An 18,812-nucleotide genomic window follows, 5' to 3' on the forward strand; every position below is an offset into this window, starting at 1 on the left:
CATGTGCTCTACAAACAATGTACATATTTCTTAACAAGCGTGATATCATTTTTTATATTTTTCAAAGTTTTCCTTCTGTAAAATTAAAATACAAATACCTAAATTATATATGCACGGAAACAGCAAATTACCTCCACTGTAAGGTTTTCTGGATGTTCTCTCTAGACCTCTGATGTGGAGAAAGAGGTGCTTCAACTGACCTGTTGTGTGCAGACCTCTCCAATTATTAATGCAGTATTACTTCATTATTACAGAGTAATATTAGGCCTATTTGAAAAAAATATGTAATAATGTTCTCATGCATATCCTACATATGTCCTAATAATAATTTATTTTTTCTTAATTTAAATACTTATAAAGCCCATGTGTTCCCAGATCTGAAATGTCATACCACATGAACAGGTACAAGCAGTTGACATAATAAGAATATCTGGAAAAAGCATGTTGAGTATAAAGGTTCTTAGTAGGAATTATGAAAATGTAATATTTTATAAATAAAAATGATACATTTCTTGTTTTATGGATTTTATGCGCTGCATACTAAAGGTGTTTCTTCAAGATTTACAAAGTACATTTTTCTAAGAAGTATGTAATTATTATAGAGGATATAAAGGTAAATGTGGCCAATATAAGAACGCCTTCTAAGTATCAAATGGTTGATGAATATGGAATTAAAAACATTTTGAAATTCAGTGGAATCCTGAAACAGAGAGAGAGAGATGTCCCATAGGTATTTTCGTCACTCCATTCATTAAAATGTCAAGGACCTCTAACTTTGGAGTTAATGGCGAATATTATAGGAATTAGCTCAGCAACCCATATGAATTCTGTCCACGCCCCAGCCCATCTTTACACATTCACATAGCTTCACACGCTCACCCCATTTTATACAGAAATACTCATCCAACTTTACACAGAAATACTTAGCCAGCTGTACACAGACATTCACTCAGCTTTCCACATTAACTCAGCTTTACATGTTCAGCCAGTTTTACACACTCTTCTAGATTTACCCCGCTTTACATACTGATCCTGATTTACACACTGATTCAGCTTTACATTTTCACCCATCTTTACATAGACATGCTAACCGAACTTTACGCAGATATGCTAACAGCTTTACACACTCACACAGCTTTACGCAGACATTCACCCAGCTTTACGCAGATATGCTAATACCTAGCTCGATACAAACGTTGTTAAAACCTGGATTGCCAGGTGCCTTAGAACAGTCAAGAGATCTCTGAAGCTCGTCCTTTCGACAAGGCAACAACAAACCCACAGAAATCAATAAACAAGGAACATGCAATTAAAACACAAAATATGTCTTAATAAATAAATACATTCTTGACAATAGGTAGAAGACACTGCTTATCTGATTATACTCACAGTACACTGTTTATACTCTTATACTAAGTATGTAAATATGTTCCTCATCTAAGGGTTTTTATTTGTGTTTATGCATGTGTTTGTGTTTGTCTCTTTATGTGTGCACATACGTGCTTGTTTGTGTGTGTGTGCGCGTGTATACATATATACGTGTGTCGGTGTAAGTGTGCCTATGTGTGTGTATATATGTGTGCACATGCAAGTGTGTGTATACGTATGTGAACGTGTGTGCTCACTGTAGTAGTTGCTGGCGTCCTGTGTACCGCTGATATTGCCATGTTCATCAATAGTGAGGAACCACTGTGTGCGACTGTAGAGGCGGCGTATGCGCACGTCTCCGCCCTCCATGTAGTCGTAGTTACGGGTGTAGCGCTCGTGCTTGGAGCAGTTGGAGAGCACACGCTCAATGCTCTGATCAACTGTGGCCCCGCCCACTACACCCATCCACAGCAGCAGTCGCAGGTACAGTCCACACAGTAGGTCTGGCCTTGTCCAGCCCCAAACCCATTTGTGCATTATAAGGCACTGCTGGGGGTAGCCAGGGGAAGCATGCTGGGATAGAACGCCCTAGATCCGGCCACGGGCTACCCCAGACCCGGCCTCGCCGGCAACACACATCCCTCAGCCCTGCGGGGCAGCTCCCATGTGCGCGCTGTCGTAGAAAAGCTGTGTATCTCCCTTCGTCTGTCTCTCCCTCTATCCCCCTCTCTCGCTCAGAGCTGTGTTATCTCTCACACGGCAGGACTGAGGCAGAGATAGCTGAGGCTAGTCTGTGGCAGAAAGAACACACAGTACAACAAGACATGTGTAACGACTACAGGTAATTCTCAGCAGTTAGCTGGTAACTGCTCAATAGCTGCTGTGTCAACTGAGGACAGCTTTAAATCTGAACACTTTCTCTCCCTCCCTCTCTCTCTCTCTCTCTCTCTCTCTCTCTCACACGATCACCTCTGTCTGTCTGTCTGTCTGTCTATCTTCTTCAATACACAATAACATCTACCATCATCTCGAAAAAACAAACTCAAATTGACTCACATGTGCTCCATGCAGCTGCTGGAAACAGCGATCTTCGCCCGCAATGGGTGAGCGGCTGGGAGTGCATACGCTCCGCGCGTGTGTGGGTGTGTGTATGTGAAGTGTGTGTGAGCTTATGAGTGTGTGTGCATGGAGCAAACTGTTGCCTCTGCTGTGCATCTCCCCTGTTTGTGAGTGCGGAGGGAACTCTGATAAATGCTTTCTGCTGACCTCACACTGCTGTAATTACACTCCAACCACTCAGATACAGCCAAGAGACGCACACAAGGCAGGGGGCTGGGGGGGGGGGGGTCCGAGGAGAAGGAGAAGGGGGTGGGAGAGGAGAGAGGAGGGAAAGAGCGAGGAAAAAAGAAGGAGAGGGACAGGAGGAGGAAAAGGAAGAGGGGGACAGAGAGGGAAAGAATTGTGGAGAGAGAACGGTTGAAGTACGGAGGGTTCAGTAATAGGTAGTTGTAAGTGTGAGTGAAAGTTGAGGAATTCCTCGGGGATATTTGCATGTGAACTCCTCCAATTCTCCACTCTACTCCATCTCTTCTGCCTTCTCCAGTATACCAACCATTCAGAGTCACTTCTACACAGCCACACAGCTAACATGCGTGTGTAGTGCCAAGGGAACATCAAAGCTCTGTTCTCCAGTGGCTGACTGAATGCGTATGTGTGTGTCCGTGTGCTGGCAGAACATGTAGTAATCGCAGCATAGCAATTACCGTGTGACACACAGTGAGGGTGGAGGCGTGGTAGAGGTGGGGGGAATAGCGGTGGGGATGAGGTGTGGTGGTGGAGTAGAGAGGGTGGAGGTATGGGGAGGAGGTAGAGGTGGGGTGGACGTGTGTTGGAGATGGGGGAGGGGGGAGTGGAGGTGTGGCAGGTGGAGGTGCGGTGGAGACGCAGTGGACGCGGACTGAAGGTGTGGGGGAGGGACGTGGGGTGGAGGTGTGGTGGAGGGGGTGCGCGGGGTGGAGCTGGGGTGGAGTTCATCCCTCCAACTCACCATCTCATTCCCCAAACAGTCGTCTAAACAGCTTGATCTGTCAGCAGCCAGACATCTGAACACCCCCACACCACTTACTCCCTCTTGCTTTAAAGCATGGTACAGTCGGACTTCAGGACACACACAACACACATCTATTTACTTACACGCAGGCAGATAATCATGTTCAAGAACTTTTTTAAACGAAAGTCAACTAAGTGCTCCTCAGTGCCGAACCCCAGCAGGAAGAGCTGAACATTGTTATATTCTGGAGAAAGCACAGAGTCTGGAACCGCCAGAGAACTGTCTGGGTCCTCTGAGAATGTTCACTGTTGCAGGCTGTGCTTTATTAAAGTAAATATTTGCAGGGCGGTTTTAAATAGCAGCCTGTAATCCTGACCTCTGAAACGCTGCATGAAACCTAGAGTCAGACTGAGACATACTCACATTTCAATACTGAAGCTTTCAGAAGATTAAACTCAACGCTGGACTGAAACACTAATTAATCAAGGATTTGACAGAGCCTGCTCTTCCTTAGGCAGCTGTTGGCACCTTGTACATGTGTACAAAGCACATGAGAGAGAGGGAGAGAGAGGGAGACAGTACTGTCTCAGTGTGTTGAAGAGAAGAGAGAATTTGTCTATGGTGAAGCATGAAATGCAGAAGCTATGTAGGGTACTGCATTAATGGAGTGAGGTGGTGTTTTACACTAATGATCTAGTTGGACACCCATGAGGAAAGTAAACTCAGAACATTCAGTTTTTCCCTGCAGTCTAGGTGAGTAAGCAGGTCTAGGTGAGTAAATCGTGTGATGTTTAGTGCATGGACTGCTCAGCTCCAGCTGCACCACACCACTGCACTGCTGAGACATGACAAATTTGATACATTTTCTACAGGCTTAGCTGGCAGAGATTTACTGAACATGTAGGTGCTGAGGTAGTGTGAGGTAATGTATCTACCTCACAGAGATTTACTGAACCTGTAGGTGCTGAGGTAGTCTGAGGTAATGTATCTACCTCACAGAGATTTACTGAACCTGTACGTGCTGAGGTAGTATGAGGTAATGTATCTACCTCACAGAGATTTACTGAACCTGTCGGTGCTGAGGTAGTGAGAGCTAATGTATCTACCTCACAGAGATTTACTGAACCTGTAGGTGCTGAGGTAGTGTGAGCTAATGTATCTACCTCACAGAGATTTACTGAACCTGTACGTGCTGAGGTAGTGTGAGCTAATGTATCTACCTCACAGAGATTTACTGAACCTGTAGGTGCTGAGGTAGTGTGAGGTAATGTATCTACCTCAGAGATTTACTGAACCTGTAGGTGCTGAGGTAGTGTGAGCTAATGTATCTACCTCAGAGAGATTTACTGAACCTGTACGTGCTGAGGTAGTGTGAGGTAATGTATCACACTACCTCACAGAGATTTACTAAACCTGTACGTGCTGAGGTAGTGTGAGGTAATGTATCTACCTCACAGAGATTTACTGAACCTGTCAGTGCTGAGGTAGTGTGAGGTAATGTATCTACCTCACAGAGATTTACTGAACCTGTAGGTGCTGAGGTAGTGTGAGGTAATGTATCTACCTCAGAGATTTACTGAACCTGTAGGTGCTGAGGTAGTGTGAGCTAATGTATCTACCTCAGAGATTTACTGAACCTGTAGGTGCTGAGGTAGTGTGAGGTAATGTATCTACCTCACAGAGATTTACTGAACCTGTACGTGCTGAGGTAGTGTGAGGTAATGTATCTACCTCAGAGAGATTTACTGAACCTGTAGGTGCTGAGGTAATGTGAGCTAATGTATCTACCTCACAGAGATTTACTGAACCTGTAGGTGCTGAGGTAGTGTGAGGTAATGTATCTATCTTAGAGATTTACTGAACCTGTACGTGCTGAGGTAGTGTGAGCTAATGTATCTACCTCACAGAGATTTACTGAACCTGTAGGTGCTGAGGTAGTGTGAGGTAATGTATCTACCTCACAGAGATTTACTGAACCTGTAGGTGCTGAGGTAGTGTGAGGTAATGTATCTACCTCACAGAGATTTACTGAACCTGTAGGTGCTGAGGTAGTGTGAGGTAATGTATCTACCTCACAGAGATTTACTGAACCTGTAGGTGCTGAGGTGGTGTGAGGTAATGTACTAGTTTGACATGGCTTAACTGTGGTAGCTGTGGTGGTCTGCTCCCACCCTCCAATCACCCACACCCACCTCTGCCTTCACCTCTGCTGTTGGTTGCACTACAGCTGTTTGGGTTCGACTCTTGCTTTCTAAATTCCATGATAATTGATGAGCTCTGGGAAGGGGTCAGTAAACATGGAGCCACTCTATAAATAACCATTGCAACACTATGCTCAGACACCCATGAGAACACAATAACTTCTAAACTGCATAAATAGTGCTGTACAGTCTGCATATACCACTGCACAATCCTGTAGATTTATATGGTATGTAAAGTGTATATTATTGGACTACATGTTAAATCTAGACACATTTAAAGTCAGGGTACAGTTAACTGTTCAGTCATTATGTCTGCTAAATGCTGTAACTAAAAGATTTTAGCCTTGAGAGTTCAAAGGACTAAAGTAGAATTCACATTGTTCTGGGCATGTCCACACTTAATAATGTAGCATTTAAGACCTGCTGTAATGCTTTCTGCTTCACTCTTTCAAGTAGTTCTGGTTAGGGACGTGACCTAAATGGCATGAAAACTGAAGGAAATTGTGGTGAATGCAACCTCTCAGAACCTGGTTCAGTGTTAGTGGTGGATGTAACCTCTCAGAATTGGTTCAGTGTTAGTGAATGTAACCTCTCATAAACAGTTTGGCATTTGTGGTGAATGAAACTTTACAGAAAGAATTTGCTGTTAGAATGTAACCTCCCAGAATTGGTTCAGTGTTAGTGGTGAATGTAACCTCTCAGGAGCAGTTTGGTTTTAGTGGTGAATGTAAGAATTGGTTCAGTGTTATTGGTGAATGTAACCTCTCAGGAGCAGTTTGGTTTTAGTGGTGAATGTAAGAATTGGTTCAGTGTTATTGGTGAATGTAACCTCTCAGGAGCAGTTTGGTTTTAGTGGTGAATGTAAGAATTTGTTCAGTGTTATTGGTGAATGTAACCTCTCAGGAGCAGTTTGGTTTTAGTGGTGAATGTAAGAATTTGTTCAGTGTTAGTGGTGAATGTAACCTCTCAGGAGCAGTTTGGATTTAGTGGTGAATGTAAGAATTGGTTCAGTGTTAGTGGTGAATGTCACCTCTCAGGAACAGTTTGGTGTTCATGGTGAATTGTGATCTCTCTATCTTTCTCTCCCTCGCTCTGCCTCAGCATAGAGATACGATGTAATCTAGTGTGACCACTGCTGTATATTACTCACCAAGATACACGTAATGAGGTCGTTGTAAGGTAGCTTTCTGAAACCTCTGTATAGTACGATCCGAGTGTCTCTTGCCGGCATGGGTACCCCACACCAAACTGCTGCTCCTGTAATAGTAAGTATATTCCAGTAAGTAGTCTTGCTCTCTTTGGAGCTGAATGGTTGAGTCTGCATTATCTATATCTTGTTGAGTGGCTGATCCTGGATTGTGTAGGTTCCGCTCAGTGGTTGAGTCTGGATTAGTCTAAGTGGCTAACTCTGGATCATGCAGATCTAGCTCAGTGGTTGAGTCTGGATTGTGTAGGTCTATCTGAGTGATTAAAAAGGGGCTATGGTATATTCTAGTGGCTAACTGCAGATTGTCTGATGCAAGTCTTCCTACATGGCTGTGTCTGGATTGTGTAGGTCTAGCTCAGTGAGTGAAGATGGATTGTACAGGCCTGTGTTAAAGCATCCATCCATCTTCTAATCCACTTAATCCAATTCAAGGTTGCTGGTGGCTGGAGCCTATAATGGCACATATACATCAAACCAAGAACACAGCACTGATAACCACTGTGCCACCATGCTGCCCTTGTGTTACAGCAGTTTTGTGTTACAGCAACTCTCTCTGCTTCCCATCAGAGACACACAACGCTCTCATCAGCTGAGCAGGGCTCACTGTGGTGGAACTGGAGTAGTGTTAGCCTGAGCTCTATTACAGCAGCACAGTATGGAAGCTAATAAAGCACAACACACAGAGAGAGAGAGAGAGGGGGGGGGGGGGGGCGTCTAAATTGTTACATGTGATTGACTCCTGGGCTGTTCCACACACAGACAGATGTGGCAAGAGTTATGTGTATGGTGAGGTTAAAAGTGTAAGTTTCTTTGCTCTTACATTTTCTGTGTGTGCGCGTGTGCATGTGGGGGAGGTGTGTGTGGGCTGTGTGTGTGTGTGTCTTCCTGTGTGGGGGAGGTGTGTGGGGGGGGAGGAGGGGCATGTATATGTGTGTTCATGTATGGGTAAGGATTTTTGGTCAAACTAACATGTCTGCAGACTTAAGCAGTGGAGCGCTTATAATACAGAATAAATAGAGGAAATCACTTCAGTTCAGTTCAGTTGAATAACATGAATGAACCCTTACAACATTAAGGAAATTAAGGACTGTACTACATGTTAATTGTGTGTGTGTGTTTGTGTGTGTGTTTGTGTGTGTGTTTGTGTGTGTGTGTTTGTGTGTGTGTTGGTGTGTGTGTTGGTGTGTGTGTTGGTGTGTGTGTGTGTGTGTTGCGTGTTGTGTTTGTGTGTGTGTTGCGTGTTGCGTGTTGTGTTTGTGTGTGTGTGTGTTTGTATGAGTGTGTGTGTGTGTGTGTGTGGTTGGGTGTGTGTGTGGTTGGGTGTGTGTGTGTGTGTGTGGTTGTGTGTGTGTGTGGTTGTGTGTGTGTGTGTGTGTGTGTGTGTGTGTGTGTGTGTGTGTGTGTGTGTGTGTGTGGTGTGTTGCGTTGCATATCATGGGGTGTACGTTTGGGATATTTGGTCAAAGTAAGAAAGTGCAGCTCTGTCTCTACACTGTCATTGCTGCACTGCTGACAGTGATGGTGTCTGGTCTCTGGGTAGCCAGGCTGTGCTCAGTGAGTCTGTACTTGGTTGGCATTGTTCTGTTTAATATCAGTCAGTGTACTGTTGATTTAGGGCCAGATAGCACTGCATTTTGCTTTGTGTTTGTATTTGTATGTTCCAATGGGTGATGTAGTTTTTTTTTTTTTTTTTAAGTTTTATAATTTGGTTTGGTCTGTTTATTTGTATTTCAGACTGGTCCTGATGTGTAACAGTGTTAGTGTTTGTTAGTGAACTCAGTGTCAGTAGCAGCTGTGTGAGGGGACTTTTTCTGCTCAGCTCTTGGCATTGCAGAGATTTGTAGTGATATGAGTGGGGGGCTCCATTTTTTTAATATAGCCAATATTTAAAAATCCATTTGAATTTTTAATAACAGTGGAAATTGGCCTAATTCAGCTCTGTAGGAGTTATTTGTTGTTTTCCTGTGAACTCACAGGATACTTTTACAAAATTCAGTGTGGATAACTTCAACTAGATGTTTGTTCCAGAGTGGTCTCCATGCCTCACTACCATACATCAGAACTGGTTCTTTAACCTATTAAAACAATTTGAACCAAATACGAACTGATATTTAAATGTGAATTTGAATTTGAATAGCATAGAATCCGATGATGCTTTCTCTCTCAATTCATTGACTGCTTGATTGAAGTTTCCAGATGAATTAATTTTCAGTCCTAAATAGTTTGTACAGCTTTAAATTGTTTTGTCCCTAATGTGAAGTATGATGTGTTTCCCAGAGATCTGGTTCTTTTTTGGAAAAGTCTAGTTTTGGTCTTTTTCAGGTTCTATGCCAGGGCCCAGGTCAAGTTTCTTTGTAAAGAACTTGGTAAAATGGGACAGTGTACCAGACTGTGTCAAAAGCTTTTTATGAAGTCTATGAAGCATGCAAATGTTTGTTCTGGCATGTCCATCAAGGTGTCTGGGGTGTAAATATGATATTATGTGCAGAGATTTGGTGTGAATCCAAACTGATTTTTAGTAAAGACACTGCTTCATCATCATAATAATAATAATAATAATAATAATAATAATAATAATAATAATAATACAGAGAACAGTAATTCTCAGATTATGTTTACACAGATGCCTTGATAATTATTGGGGTTGAATGTACCTCCACTTTTGAAAATGGATGATAAGACCTTGACTGCGGAAGTCAGGGAAGTAATCCACACTCAGAATCATGTTGAATCATTTGAGAATAGTTAAGATGTCATAGGGACTGCTTGCTTTTTCAGGTTTTAGAGTAGATGTTTTATTTCAGTAATGAGGGGGGTCCAGGGATTTTGAAATTTATTGCTAGTTGTAATATGTTGAAATGTTCAGTTATGTGCTTTTGTTCATGTGTGTTAATGGTAATTTATTATAGAGTGATTTAAAATGTGTAATGTCACAGTTTTGAAAAGTTAATTCTTCTGACTTAGGTCTATTAAGAATGTTGCAGTGTCCTCAAAAACTTTGTGTTTATAGACTCCTCAATTAGTGTCAGCTATGCTTGTGTATTGTACTTTTTTAATTTTGAGTGCATGTTTGTAGCCTGTCAGTACTGAGGTCTCTGTCATTTAGGTTTTTGTGTTCTTTATTAGTTAACTACATTGTATGATTGATGCCTTTATTACTGTAAGTGTATGTGCTGTCCAGAAAGGTGTCTAAAAGTGTTTGAATTTCTTAAATGCTGATAGTTTTCTGGAGCACTTTTGTGCTGTTTTGGGCCCAGATTTATGAACTCCTGATGCTGTACAGCTTACAGGGCTGCCAGAGGGACATGCCCCCTCCCCTCTCACACACACACACACACACACACACACACACACACACACACACACACACACACACACACACACACACACACACGCACACGCATGCACACACACATGCACAATCACCAAGCCAGTTCTCAGCCTCTCCCACGCTCCCAATCACCTTCTTATTGATCATCATCATGCACACATGTTCCTTATTTGTTTGGTTAATTGACCCCACTCTTTCAAGCCCACAGGGACATCTATCCAGTGCTGCAGATTGAGCTGTTTAAGCCCCCTCGAAGCTGTGAGATACTGCTTTTCTCTTTTCCTGCCATTGTGTTTGTTTTTTTGTTTTTTTTCGTTCTGTGAGCTGTAATAAAGATGCTCTATTGCACTCCTGCTTTGCTCCTCGTTATCACACTATCATTTTAATGATGAGTAATGTGACCGTGATCAGACAGAGGGGTTAGTGGCTTTACAGAGAATGCTGAGAGAGAGAGGATCTAAATCTGTTCTCATATAATCCACTGTGCATGCTACTGCGGAGATGATGCCAACACTGGACTAGACCTGCTCATCGGTGTCAAAACATCTGAGAAAATGACCCAGGCCCATCTGGACCGATGCTGCCAGTAGATGATCTGATGCAGCCATATGTCGGTCAACACCCCACCCACCCTAGATGCACTGAAGTAAATGAGGCTCCCCCATCTACACTGAAGTGTCTACTTGGACTAAACATAACATGGGTTCCATCTTTAGTCTTGGTCATCCCAAGGTTTCTTCCTCAATTCCGCCCAGGAATCGGTGTGTGTGTGACTTGATTGTGAAAGCTGATCTAAAGCATCCTTGGGTTTGAGAAAGGCACTATATAAATGTAACAACTACTACTACTACTACTATTAATAATATTAATAATAATAAAACCGGGGGGTTTTTCCTTGCCACTGTGACCTCCTTGCTCATTAGGGAACTGACCCATACATTTGTAAAGCTGCTTTGTGACAAAGTGCATTGTAAAAAGCACTATATAAATAAATTCGACTTTGACTTTCAAAGTGTTATAGCCAATAGGTGAGCAGAAAAGTGAATCCTATTGTTGACAATATGCCCTCCCAGACTGACAAAGCTTCAAGAGGTATTTTCTGCTTCTCTTTACCTGTGTGTCAAAATTATTTCATGGGAGATTAGTTATCACCCTTGGGTAATGGTGTCCCCAATAGGTGATTATTACCTTGTTCTGTTTGAAGTCAGGTAGAGGTTCTGTATTTGTGTTTATCTCCACACACATCAGCACTCTTCTCTGGGCCTGGGAACCGCTGATTTGATCATGCAGACTGGGCAAATATTTTCATAATTCAGGAGAATTCTATCTCATGTTTGTAGTCTCTTTCTCTATAACAGCTATATTTGCATTTCTTGGTGTTCTGAGACCCAGCTCAACCTCAAGCATGCTCTCCGCGCTTCTCATGTCCCCTCCGCCTCTCATGTCCCCTCCGCCTCTCATGTCCCCTCTACCTCTCATGTCCCCTCCACCTCTCATGTCCCCTCCGCTTCTCAAGTCCCCTCCGCTTCTCAAGTCCCCTCCGCTTCTCAAGTCCCCTCCGCCTCTCATGTCCTCTCCACCTCTCATGTCCTCTCCGCCTCTCATGTCCCCTCCGCTTCTCAAGTCCCCTCCGCTTCTCAAGTCCCCTCTGCCTCTCATGTCCTCTCCACCTCTCATGTCCTCTCCACCTCTCATGTCCTCTCCGCCTCTCATGTCCCCTCCGCTTCTCAAGTCCCCTCCGCTTCTCAAGTCCCCTCCGCTTCTCAAGTCCCCTCTGCCTCTCATGTCCTCTCCGCCTCTCATGTCCTCTCCACCTCTCATGTCCTCTCCGCCTCTCATGTCCCCTCCGCTTCTCAAGTCCCCTCCGCCTCTCATGTCCTCTCCACCTCTCAAGTCCCCTCCGCCTCTCATGTCCCCTCCGCCTCTCAAGTCCCCTCCACCTCTCATGTCCACTGCTCTTGCTGTCTGTCCCTCTGGTCCCTTCTATAGTGGCAGATGAGAACGTGTTGTGCTGCTAATGCATAAAACTTCTTGTGTTCCCTTAGCAGGTGTGATCATTTGTGAATATTTGAGAGGGTGTTTTCAAATCTGAGATGGTTTTTAGTTTTGGAAAGAATTCTTCAAGAATCTCCTTGAATTTGGAGCATTCTGTTACAAAGTGCAGCCGTGTTTCACTTTTATTTTGTTCATACTTTTGGGCTTTTGACAGATTTCTTGTATCTTCCGGTTTCTTTAGCCAGACGGTGATCTCTGAGTCTGTACTTCATCAAGGTGGTTCTCAGTTTTCATCAATTGTGGTCAGGTAGTCTGCCAATTGTAAAATAATATTACATTTAACATGATACTCAACATTACGTAACATTACACACACTCTCCCTCTCTTTTCCTCGCTCTCAGTTCAGTTCATGGTGCTTTATTGACATGACAAATAATGGTGCATTTGTATTGCCAAGCTTGGGTTACAGAGTTTGAGATTATTAAAGATTAATCTTTATGCCAATGACTGTTGTAAAAAACACTATATATATAAATTTGACATTTGACATTTGATGTAGACATCATTAAGACATAAGAAATTGTGATCAATAATATCCTCTTGTGCACAAATACATTTCTGCAGTGGTCAAGACTTGAGGATAAGAGCGCAAAATACGCAAAAATGTGTTTTAGAGAAAACTGAGTGAAAAAAAAAAAGCAAAAAGCTATAAATTGCCAGTATTTTCAATTCTTGGAAAAGAGTTCAGAGTTTATGCAAGGAATGAAAGATGCTGTTACCCTGGACATTAATGTAACGCCGCAGGAGACTGGGAGGAGCAGGTGAGAGAGATCTGTGCAGTTTCAGTAGGATGGACAGTATAGATGTGCCTCCACTGCCTATCATCATCAAATATATCAAAATGTATTCTTATTGAAATTAGTAATAAACCTGTACGTTATGTGAGAAAATGGGTGCGACTTAATACTCATACATTGCTGGTTCAAGCCCCATCACTGCCAAGTTGCCACTGTTGGGCCCCTGAGAAAGACCCTTAACCCTCAATTGCTCAAGTTGTTCTCAATCATAATTGTAAGTTGCTTTGGATAAAAGCATCAGCTAAATGCTGTAAATGCAATGCAGCCATCATGCCTAGTGCCTACTGTACAAGCCTGTGGGGGCAGTGCTATGATCTGGGGTTGCTGCAGTTGGACAGGTCTAGGTTCAACAAAGATATGTGTCCAAAAAATGAGGTCAGCTGACTTACTGAATGACCAGGTTATTCCATCAATGGATTTTTTCTTCCCTGATGGTACGGGCATATTCCAAGATGACAATGCCAGGATTCATTGGGCTCAAATTGTGAAAGAGTGGTTCAGGGAGCATGAGACATCATTTTCACACATGGATTGGCCACCACAGAGTCCAGACCTCAACCCTATTGAGAATCTTTGGGATGTGCTGGAGAAGACTTTGCACAGTGGTCCAAATCTCCCATCATCCATACAAGATCTTGGGGGGAAAAGTTAATGCAACTCTGGACAGAAATAAATGTTGTGACATTGCAGAAGCTTGTGGAAATGATACCACAGCGAATGCGTGCTGTAATCAAAGCTAAAGGCAGTCCAACAAAATATTAGTGTGTGTGACCTTTTTTTGGCCAGGCAGTGTATGTGTAAATTAAACTTTTGCTTATGTGTCAGTCTTACGTATGAGCTGATATAGCTGAAATGTTTTATATTTAAATTTTTTATCTGATTAGTTTTTCTGCTGCAATTGTGCATCAGATCTGAAGCTAGAGTTCGATGACCTGGTGCCAAAAGCACAAAGAGGCTCAGAAGAGCCTGCTTGCACCAGAGCCAAGGTCTGCAGCCTGGCCAGTGGAGGTAATGCTCCCAGATACAAAGAGGTGGCAACACGCACACACACCCACACACACACACATATACACTCACACACACACACACACACACACACATATACACTCACACACACACACACACACACGTACGTAGAGTAATGCTAGCTTCCTATAGCTGTCCAGAGAACAAGAATGTTAAGGATTTTAAAAGGAGTCTCTGGAGTTTGTACTATCAGAGGAATTATGGCTGATTCCATCAAAACAAGCGGCCAAGCTGTCCTGGTCTCCTGAGATTACCTTCTGCTGGCCCGTCTCTGTTTGACCAGTTTACAGATGCAGCCGCAGATCTCATTGCCAATCCGGAAGGAGGTTTTTGCTAATGACATAATTTTTGCCTTGTGGGTAGTTGACATGTGACTTCCTACATATGTGCTTGTGACTAATGTTATTGTGTAATATTTGATCACACTGTTTTGGTTTGTTTTGTTTTTTTGGGGTGGTATGTTGTATTGTACTGTGCATTGCTGGGTTTGAAGTGTTTTATGTTGTTTGTGTTGTGTTATGTTATTATTTTGGTTTATTGCTGTGTTTTTTTGTTTTTTTGTAATGTACTGGTATTTGGAGTTGCAGTATTGTGTGTTTTTATTTAGTATTCTGTGTGATGGAGGTGTGTGGTAGAGGTGTGTGATGGAGATGTGCGTTACAGGTGTGTGATGGAGATGTGCGTTACAGGTGTGTGATGGAGGTGTGCATCTGTCTTGGTCACATGTACTTTGGCTCCACCAGCTCAACCCACATATCATGACATCATCAGAGAGGAGGAGCAGCGACAAAGCCAATGGCACCAGCAGTACTCAAAGTGAGTATGAATATTCATCAGTTAAATGACCATTCATATATCCCACAGTTATATACATCAAACACACAGAAATTATATATATATATATATATATATATATATATATATATATATATATATATATATATATATATATACAGGAATTAAAGGACTGTTGTTTATGCAGAGATGGAAGCTGATTAATCTGTGGTACATTAATCGTCACTAGCGTTGTTCAGCTAGCTCACCGGCACCTGTGTCAAGTGGATTTGAGTTGTTCATCTAACTCCTTGGCATTAGTATCATATGGATTTGTTAGTTCAGCTAGCGCCAGCAAACCAAAAAACACATTGCTGAAATGTGCAGCTCAGTAGCCTGAAATTAAAGAGGTAATGACTCACAGAACAAGGTCTGAAACATCTACTCCGCTGCTGCACTCATAACCTCATGGATGTGTGTATGTGCACTGCACACGTCTGATTAACCATCTGTGTATGAAGGAGATCTTCGGGAATGCCACAGAGCTGAGGACGGCCAGCCAGGGCATCACTGAAAAATGGGTGAGACACATCTCAAACCCTACACAAACCAGGACACCTGACCCTAGGACTCTTGACACAAAACACACCTCCAGACTAGGACATCTGACAGAAAACACACCTGCAGCCTGGGACACATCACAAAGCAAATCGTAGTTAAACACAACAAACCCATCCACACCCAGAGAAACCTAGTGAGACCCAACCAGCCTTCAAACCCGTGCAAAAATGTAATTACTAGACCAACCAAATCCAAAGTGCCCAGAAATCCTGAATTATCCAAAATTAGCCATTCACATCACATAATAATAATAATAATAATAATAATAACTTTACAATGAGTAAAATGAAAAAAAAGGACAATAAGGGAGAGAAATAAAGGAGGATAAAGAGAAGTGAAGAGGAAAGTTTTAAGCAGAGATTTGAAGGAAGATAATAGCAAGCAGTTCCAGAGAGACTCAGAGTTACGCCCAGAGTCACCCATGATTGAGTGTCTAGTTTCAGGGACAAAAAGAAGTGCAGAGTCAGATGATCTAAGTGTGCGAGAAGGACACTATGAGAGAATAAGTCCAGAGCGATAGATAGGAGACCTTGTGGAGCTCGGAAGCTCCAGACCGTGTGGAGCTTGGAAGGTTAGAAGAAGAATTTTGTATTTTATCCGAGAGATGATGGGGAGAAATCAGGAATAATACATGTGGTGCGCTTGGTAGATTTATTTTAGAATTTTAGCTGCTGAGTTTTGGATGAACTGGTGATGCTTGATCAATTTCAGGAAGCCCGTAGAAGAGAGAGTTAATCAATACAGGAAAAAGAAGGCATTCTTTAAAATTCCGTTTTAGTGATAGACTTTGTGTGAAACTCAGAAGCATGTTTTCTGTTAACCATTTAAAATCAACCGGGGCACAAGGACATTTATTTTTACAAAATGTTTTTTAAAAATGGGCAAATAAATGTTTTAAAAAAAGTTTTACAAACATTTCAGTACAGGTTAGTATAGGTTCAGTATAGGTTACAGTCTATCTTTACACTTGTCTACAGGTAGACTACAGTCTATCTTTACACTTGCCTACAGGTAGACTACAGTCTATCTTTACACTTGCCTACAGGTAGACTACAGTCTATCTTTACACTTGTCTACAGGTAGACTACAGTCTATTCTGACACTTGTCTAGGGGTAGACTACAGTCTAGCCTTACACTTGTCTGCAGGTAGACTACAGTCTATCCTTACACTTGTCTGCAGGTAGACTACAGTCTATCCTTACACTTGTCTGCAGGTAGACTACAGTCTATCTTTACATTTGTCTAGAGGTAGACTACAGTCTATCCTTAAACTTGTCTAGAGGTAGACTACAGTCTATCCTTACACTTGTCTGCAGGTAGACTACAGTCTATCCTTACACTTGTCTACAGGTAGACTACAGTCTATCCTTACACCTGTCTGCAGGTAGACTACAGTCTATCCTTACACTTGTCTACAGGTCTATCTTGTCTACAGTCTACAGTCTATCTTTACACTTGTCTACAGGTAGACTACAGTCTATCCTTAAACTTGTCTGCAGGTAGACTACAGTCTATCCTTACACTTGTCTGCAGGTCTATCTTGTCTACAGTCTATCTTTACACTTGTCTACAGGTAGACTACAGTCTATCCTTAAACTTGTCTGCAGGTAGACTACAGTCTATCCTTACACTTGTCTACAGGTAGACTACAGTCTATCCTTACACCTGTCTGCAGGTAGACTACAGTCTATCCTTACACTTGTCTGCAGGTCTACCTTGTCTACAGTCTACAGTCTATCTTTACACTTGTCTACAGGTAGACTACAGTCTATCCTTAAACTTGTCTAGAGGTAGACTACAGTCTATCCTTACACTTGTCTGCAGGTAGACTACAGTCTATCCTTAAACTTGTCTAGAGGTAGACTACAGTCTATCCTTACACTTGTCTGCAGGTAGACTACAGTCTATCCTTACACTTGTCTACAGGTAGACTACAGTCTATCCTTACACTTGTCTGCAGGTAGACTACAGTCTATCCTTACACTTGTCTACAGGTAGACTACAATCTATCCTTACACTTGTCTGCAGGTAGACTACAGTCTATCCTTACACTTGTCTACAGGTAGACTACAGTCTATCCTTACACTTGTCTGCAGGTAGACTACAGTCTATCTTTACACTTGTCTACAGGTACACTACAGTCTCTACCTGTACAAATTAAAAACAAAAACAAGTAGAGATTCATTCACGAATAAAGATACAGTAAAAGGCTTGGTCTGCTTTAGAGATTATAGTGGTAATACTTCATACAGAATGAGAGAAACCAAGAGTTTTTATAGGATTGACTAAATAACCACAGGTGAGTCTGATTAGTATTCTGGAGATGATGATCTAGTGACGTGGTGATGATGTTTCTGAAATCTGTAGTTGCCAATAGTACTCTGTGGTTTTGAGGACTGCATGACATACACTTATCTACAAGGTGTTCCTTATAAACAAATGTTTCTAATAAAGCTAGTCTATGAATACAGATATAACTCAGTAAATAACGTATTTTATCTGGTTTCCATGGTGACTAGGAACACACCACATTGTACAGACAACGGCAACAAAGAGAAAGAACCAAGAGTCACATGGGCGAGAGGGGCACGAGCCAAATCTCTCTCTCTCTCACACACACACACTCTCACACACTCTCCCTCTCACACACACACACACACACACACACACACACACACACACACACACACACACACTCTCTCTCACACACACACACACACACACACCACACTCTCACACACTCTCACACACACACACACACACACACACACACACACACACACACACCACACTCTCACACACTCTCACACACACACACACACACACACACACACACACACACACACACACAGACACTCACACACACTAACACTCACACTGATCTGAAGATTTCCCTGTGTTTGTTTGTGTGTGTATGTTTTTTCCTTAATTCCCCCCCAGGGAGTTTTTCAATGCCACTGTCGCCTTCGGCTTGCTGATTAGGGATTTTGACCCAAACTTTGTTGCTTTGTTGTAACGTGTTGTAAAAAGTGCTATATAAAAAATGTGACTTTTACTTCGTGTGTATGTGCGCATCTAGGCTGACTTAGCTGAGCTCTCTGACTCTGTGTGTGTGTGTGTGTGTGTGTGTGTGTGCGTGCGTGCGTGCGTGCATGTGTGTGCATGTGTGTGCATGTGTGTGCATGTGCGCATGTGTGTATGCTGTCTGAGATGAGTTGTGTGTGTTGGCTATTTGAACTGAGCTGTGTTGGGAAACAATGTTTTACTAGGTACTAGTCATGTGAGTCATAATCTAGCATGTGATGACTCTCCTCTGAGTTGTGGAGTCTACTCTTTTTATAAAGTTCACTCTTCTCTTCATAAAGGTCGCTCTTCTCTTC

At 42.5% G+C, this 18,812-nt stretch overlaps 1 protein-coding gene and 1 long non-coding RNA gene across 2 annotated transcripts in view; both read right to left on the reverse strand.

Moving 5' to 3' along the window:
• fgf7 (fibroblast growth factor 7) overlaps positions 1 to 2,591 on the reverse strand; it is a 13,369-nt gene extending 10,778 nt beyond the window's left edge. The window contains exons 1-2 of the mRNA XM_035525464.2: positions 2,425 to 2,591; positions 1,626 to 2,159 (exon numbers count right to left, since the gene is read on the reverse strand). Of these exons, the coding sequence (XP_035381357.1) occupies positions 1,626 to 1,905 (280 nt within the window). The 5' untranslated portion in view covers positions 1,906 to 2,159; positions 2,425 to 2,591. The remainder of the gene's footprint in view (positions 1 to 1,625; positions 2,160 to 2,424) is intronic.
• Positions 2,592 to 12,326: 9,735 nt separating this feature from the next.
• LOC145658442 (uncharacterized) lies at positions 12,327 to 14,340 on the reverse strand. Its single transcript, XR_014124011.1, has 4 exons — positions 14,291 to 14,340; positions 13,400 to 13,669; positions 12,933 to 13,031; positions 12,327 to 12,464 (listed from the first exon to the last, which is right to left on the reverse strand). It is a non-coding gene; the product is annotated as an uncharacterized LOC145658442 (long non-coding RNA).
• Between the last annotated feature and the right edge of the window lie 4,472 nt (positions 14,341 to 18,812).

Source organism: Electrophorus electricus, chromosome 6, assembly GCF_041902795.1.
Source record: "Electrophorus electricus isolate QZ-2024a chromosome 6, ASM4190279v1, whole genome shotgun sequence".
In the NCBI taxonomy this organism is placed as follows: Eukaryota; Metazoa; Chordata; class Actinopteri; order Gymnotiformes; family Gymnotidae; genus Electrophorus; species Electrophorus electricus.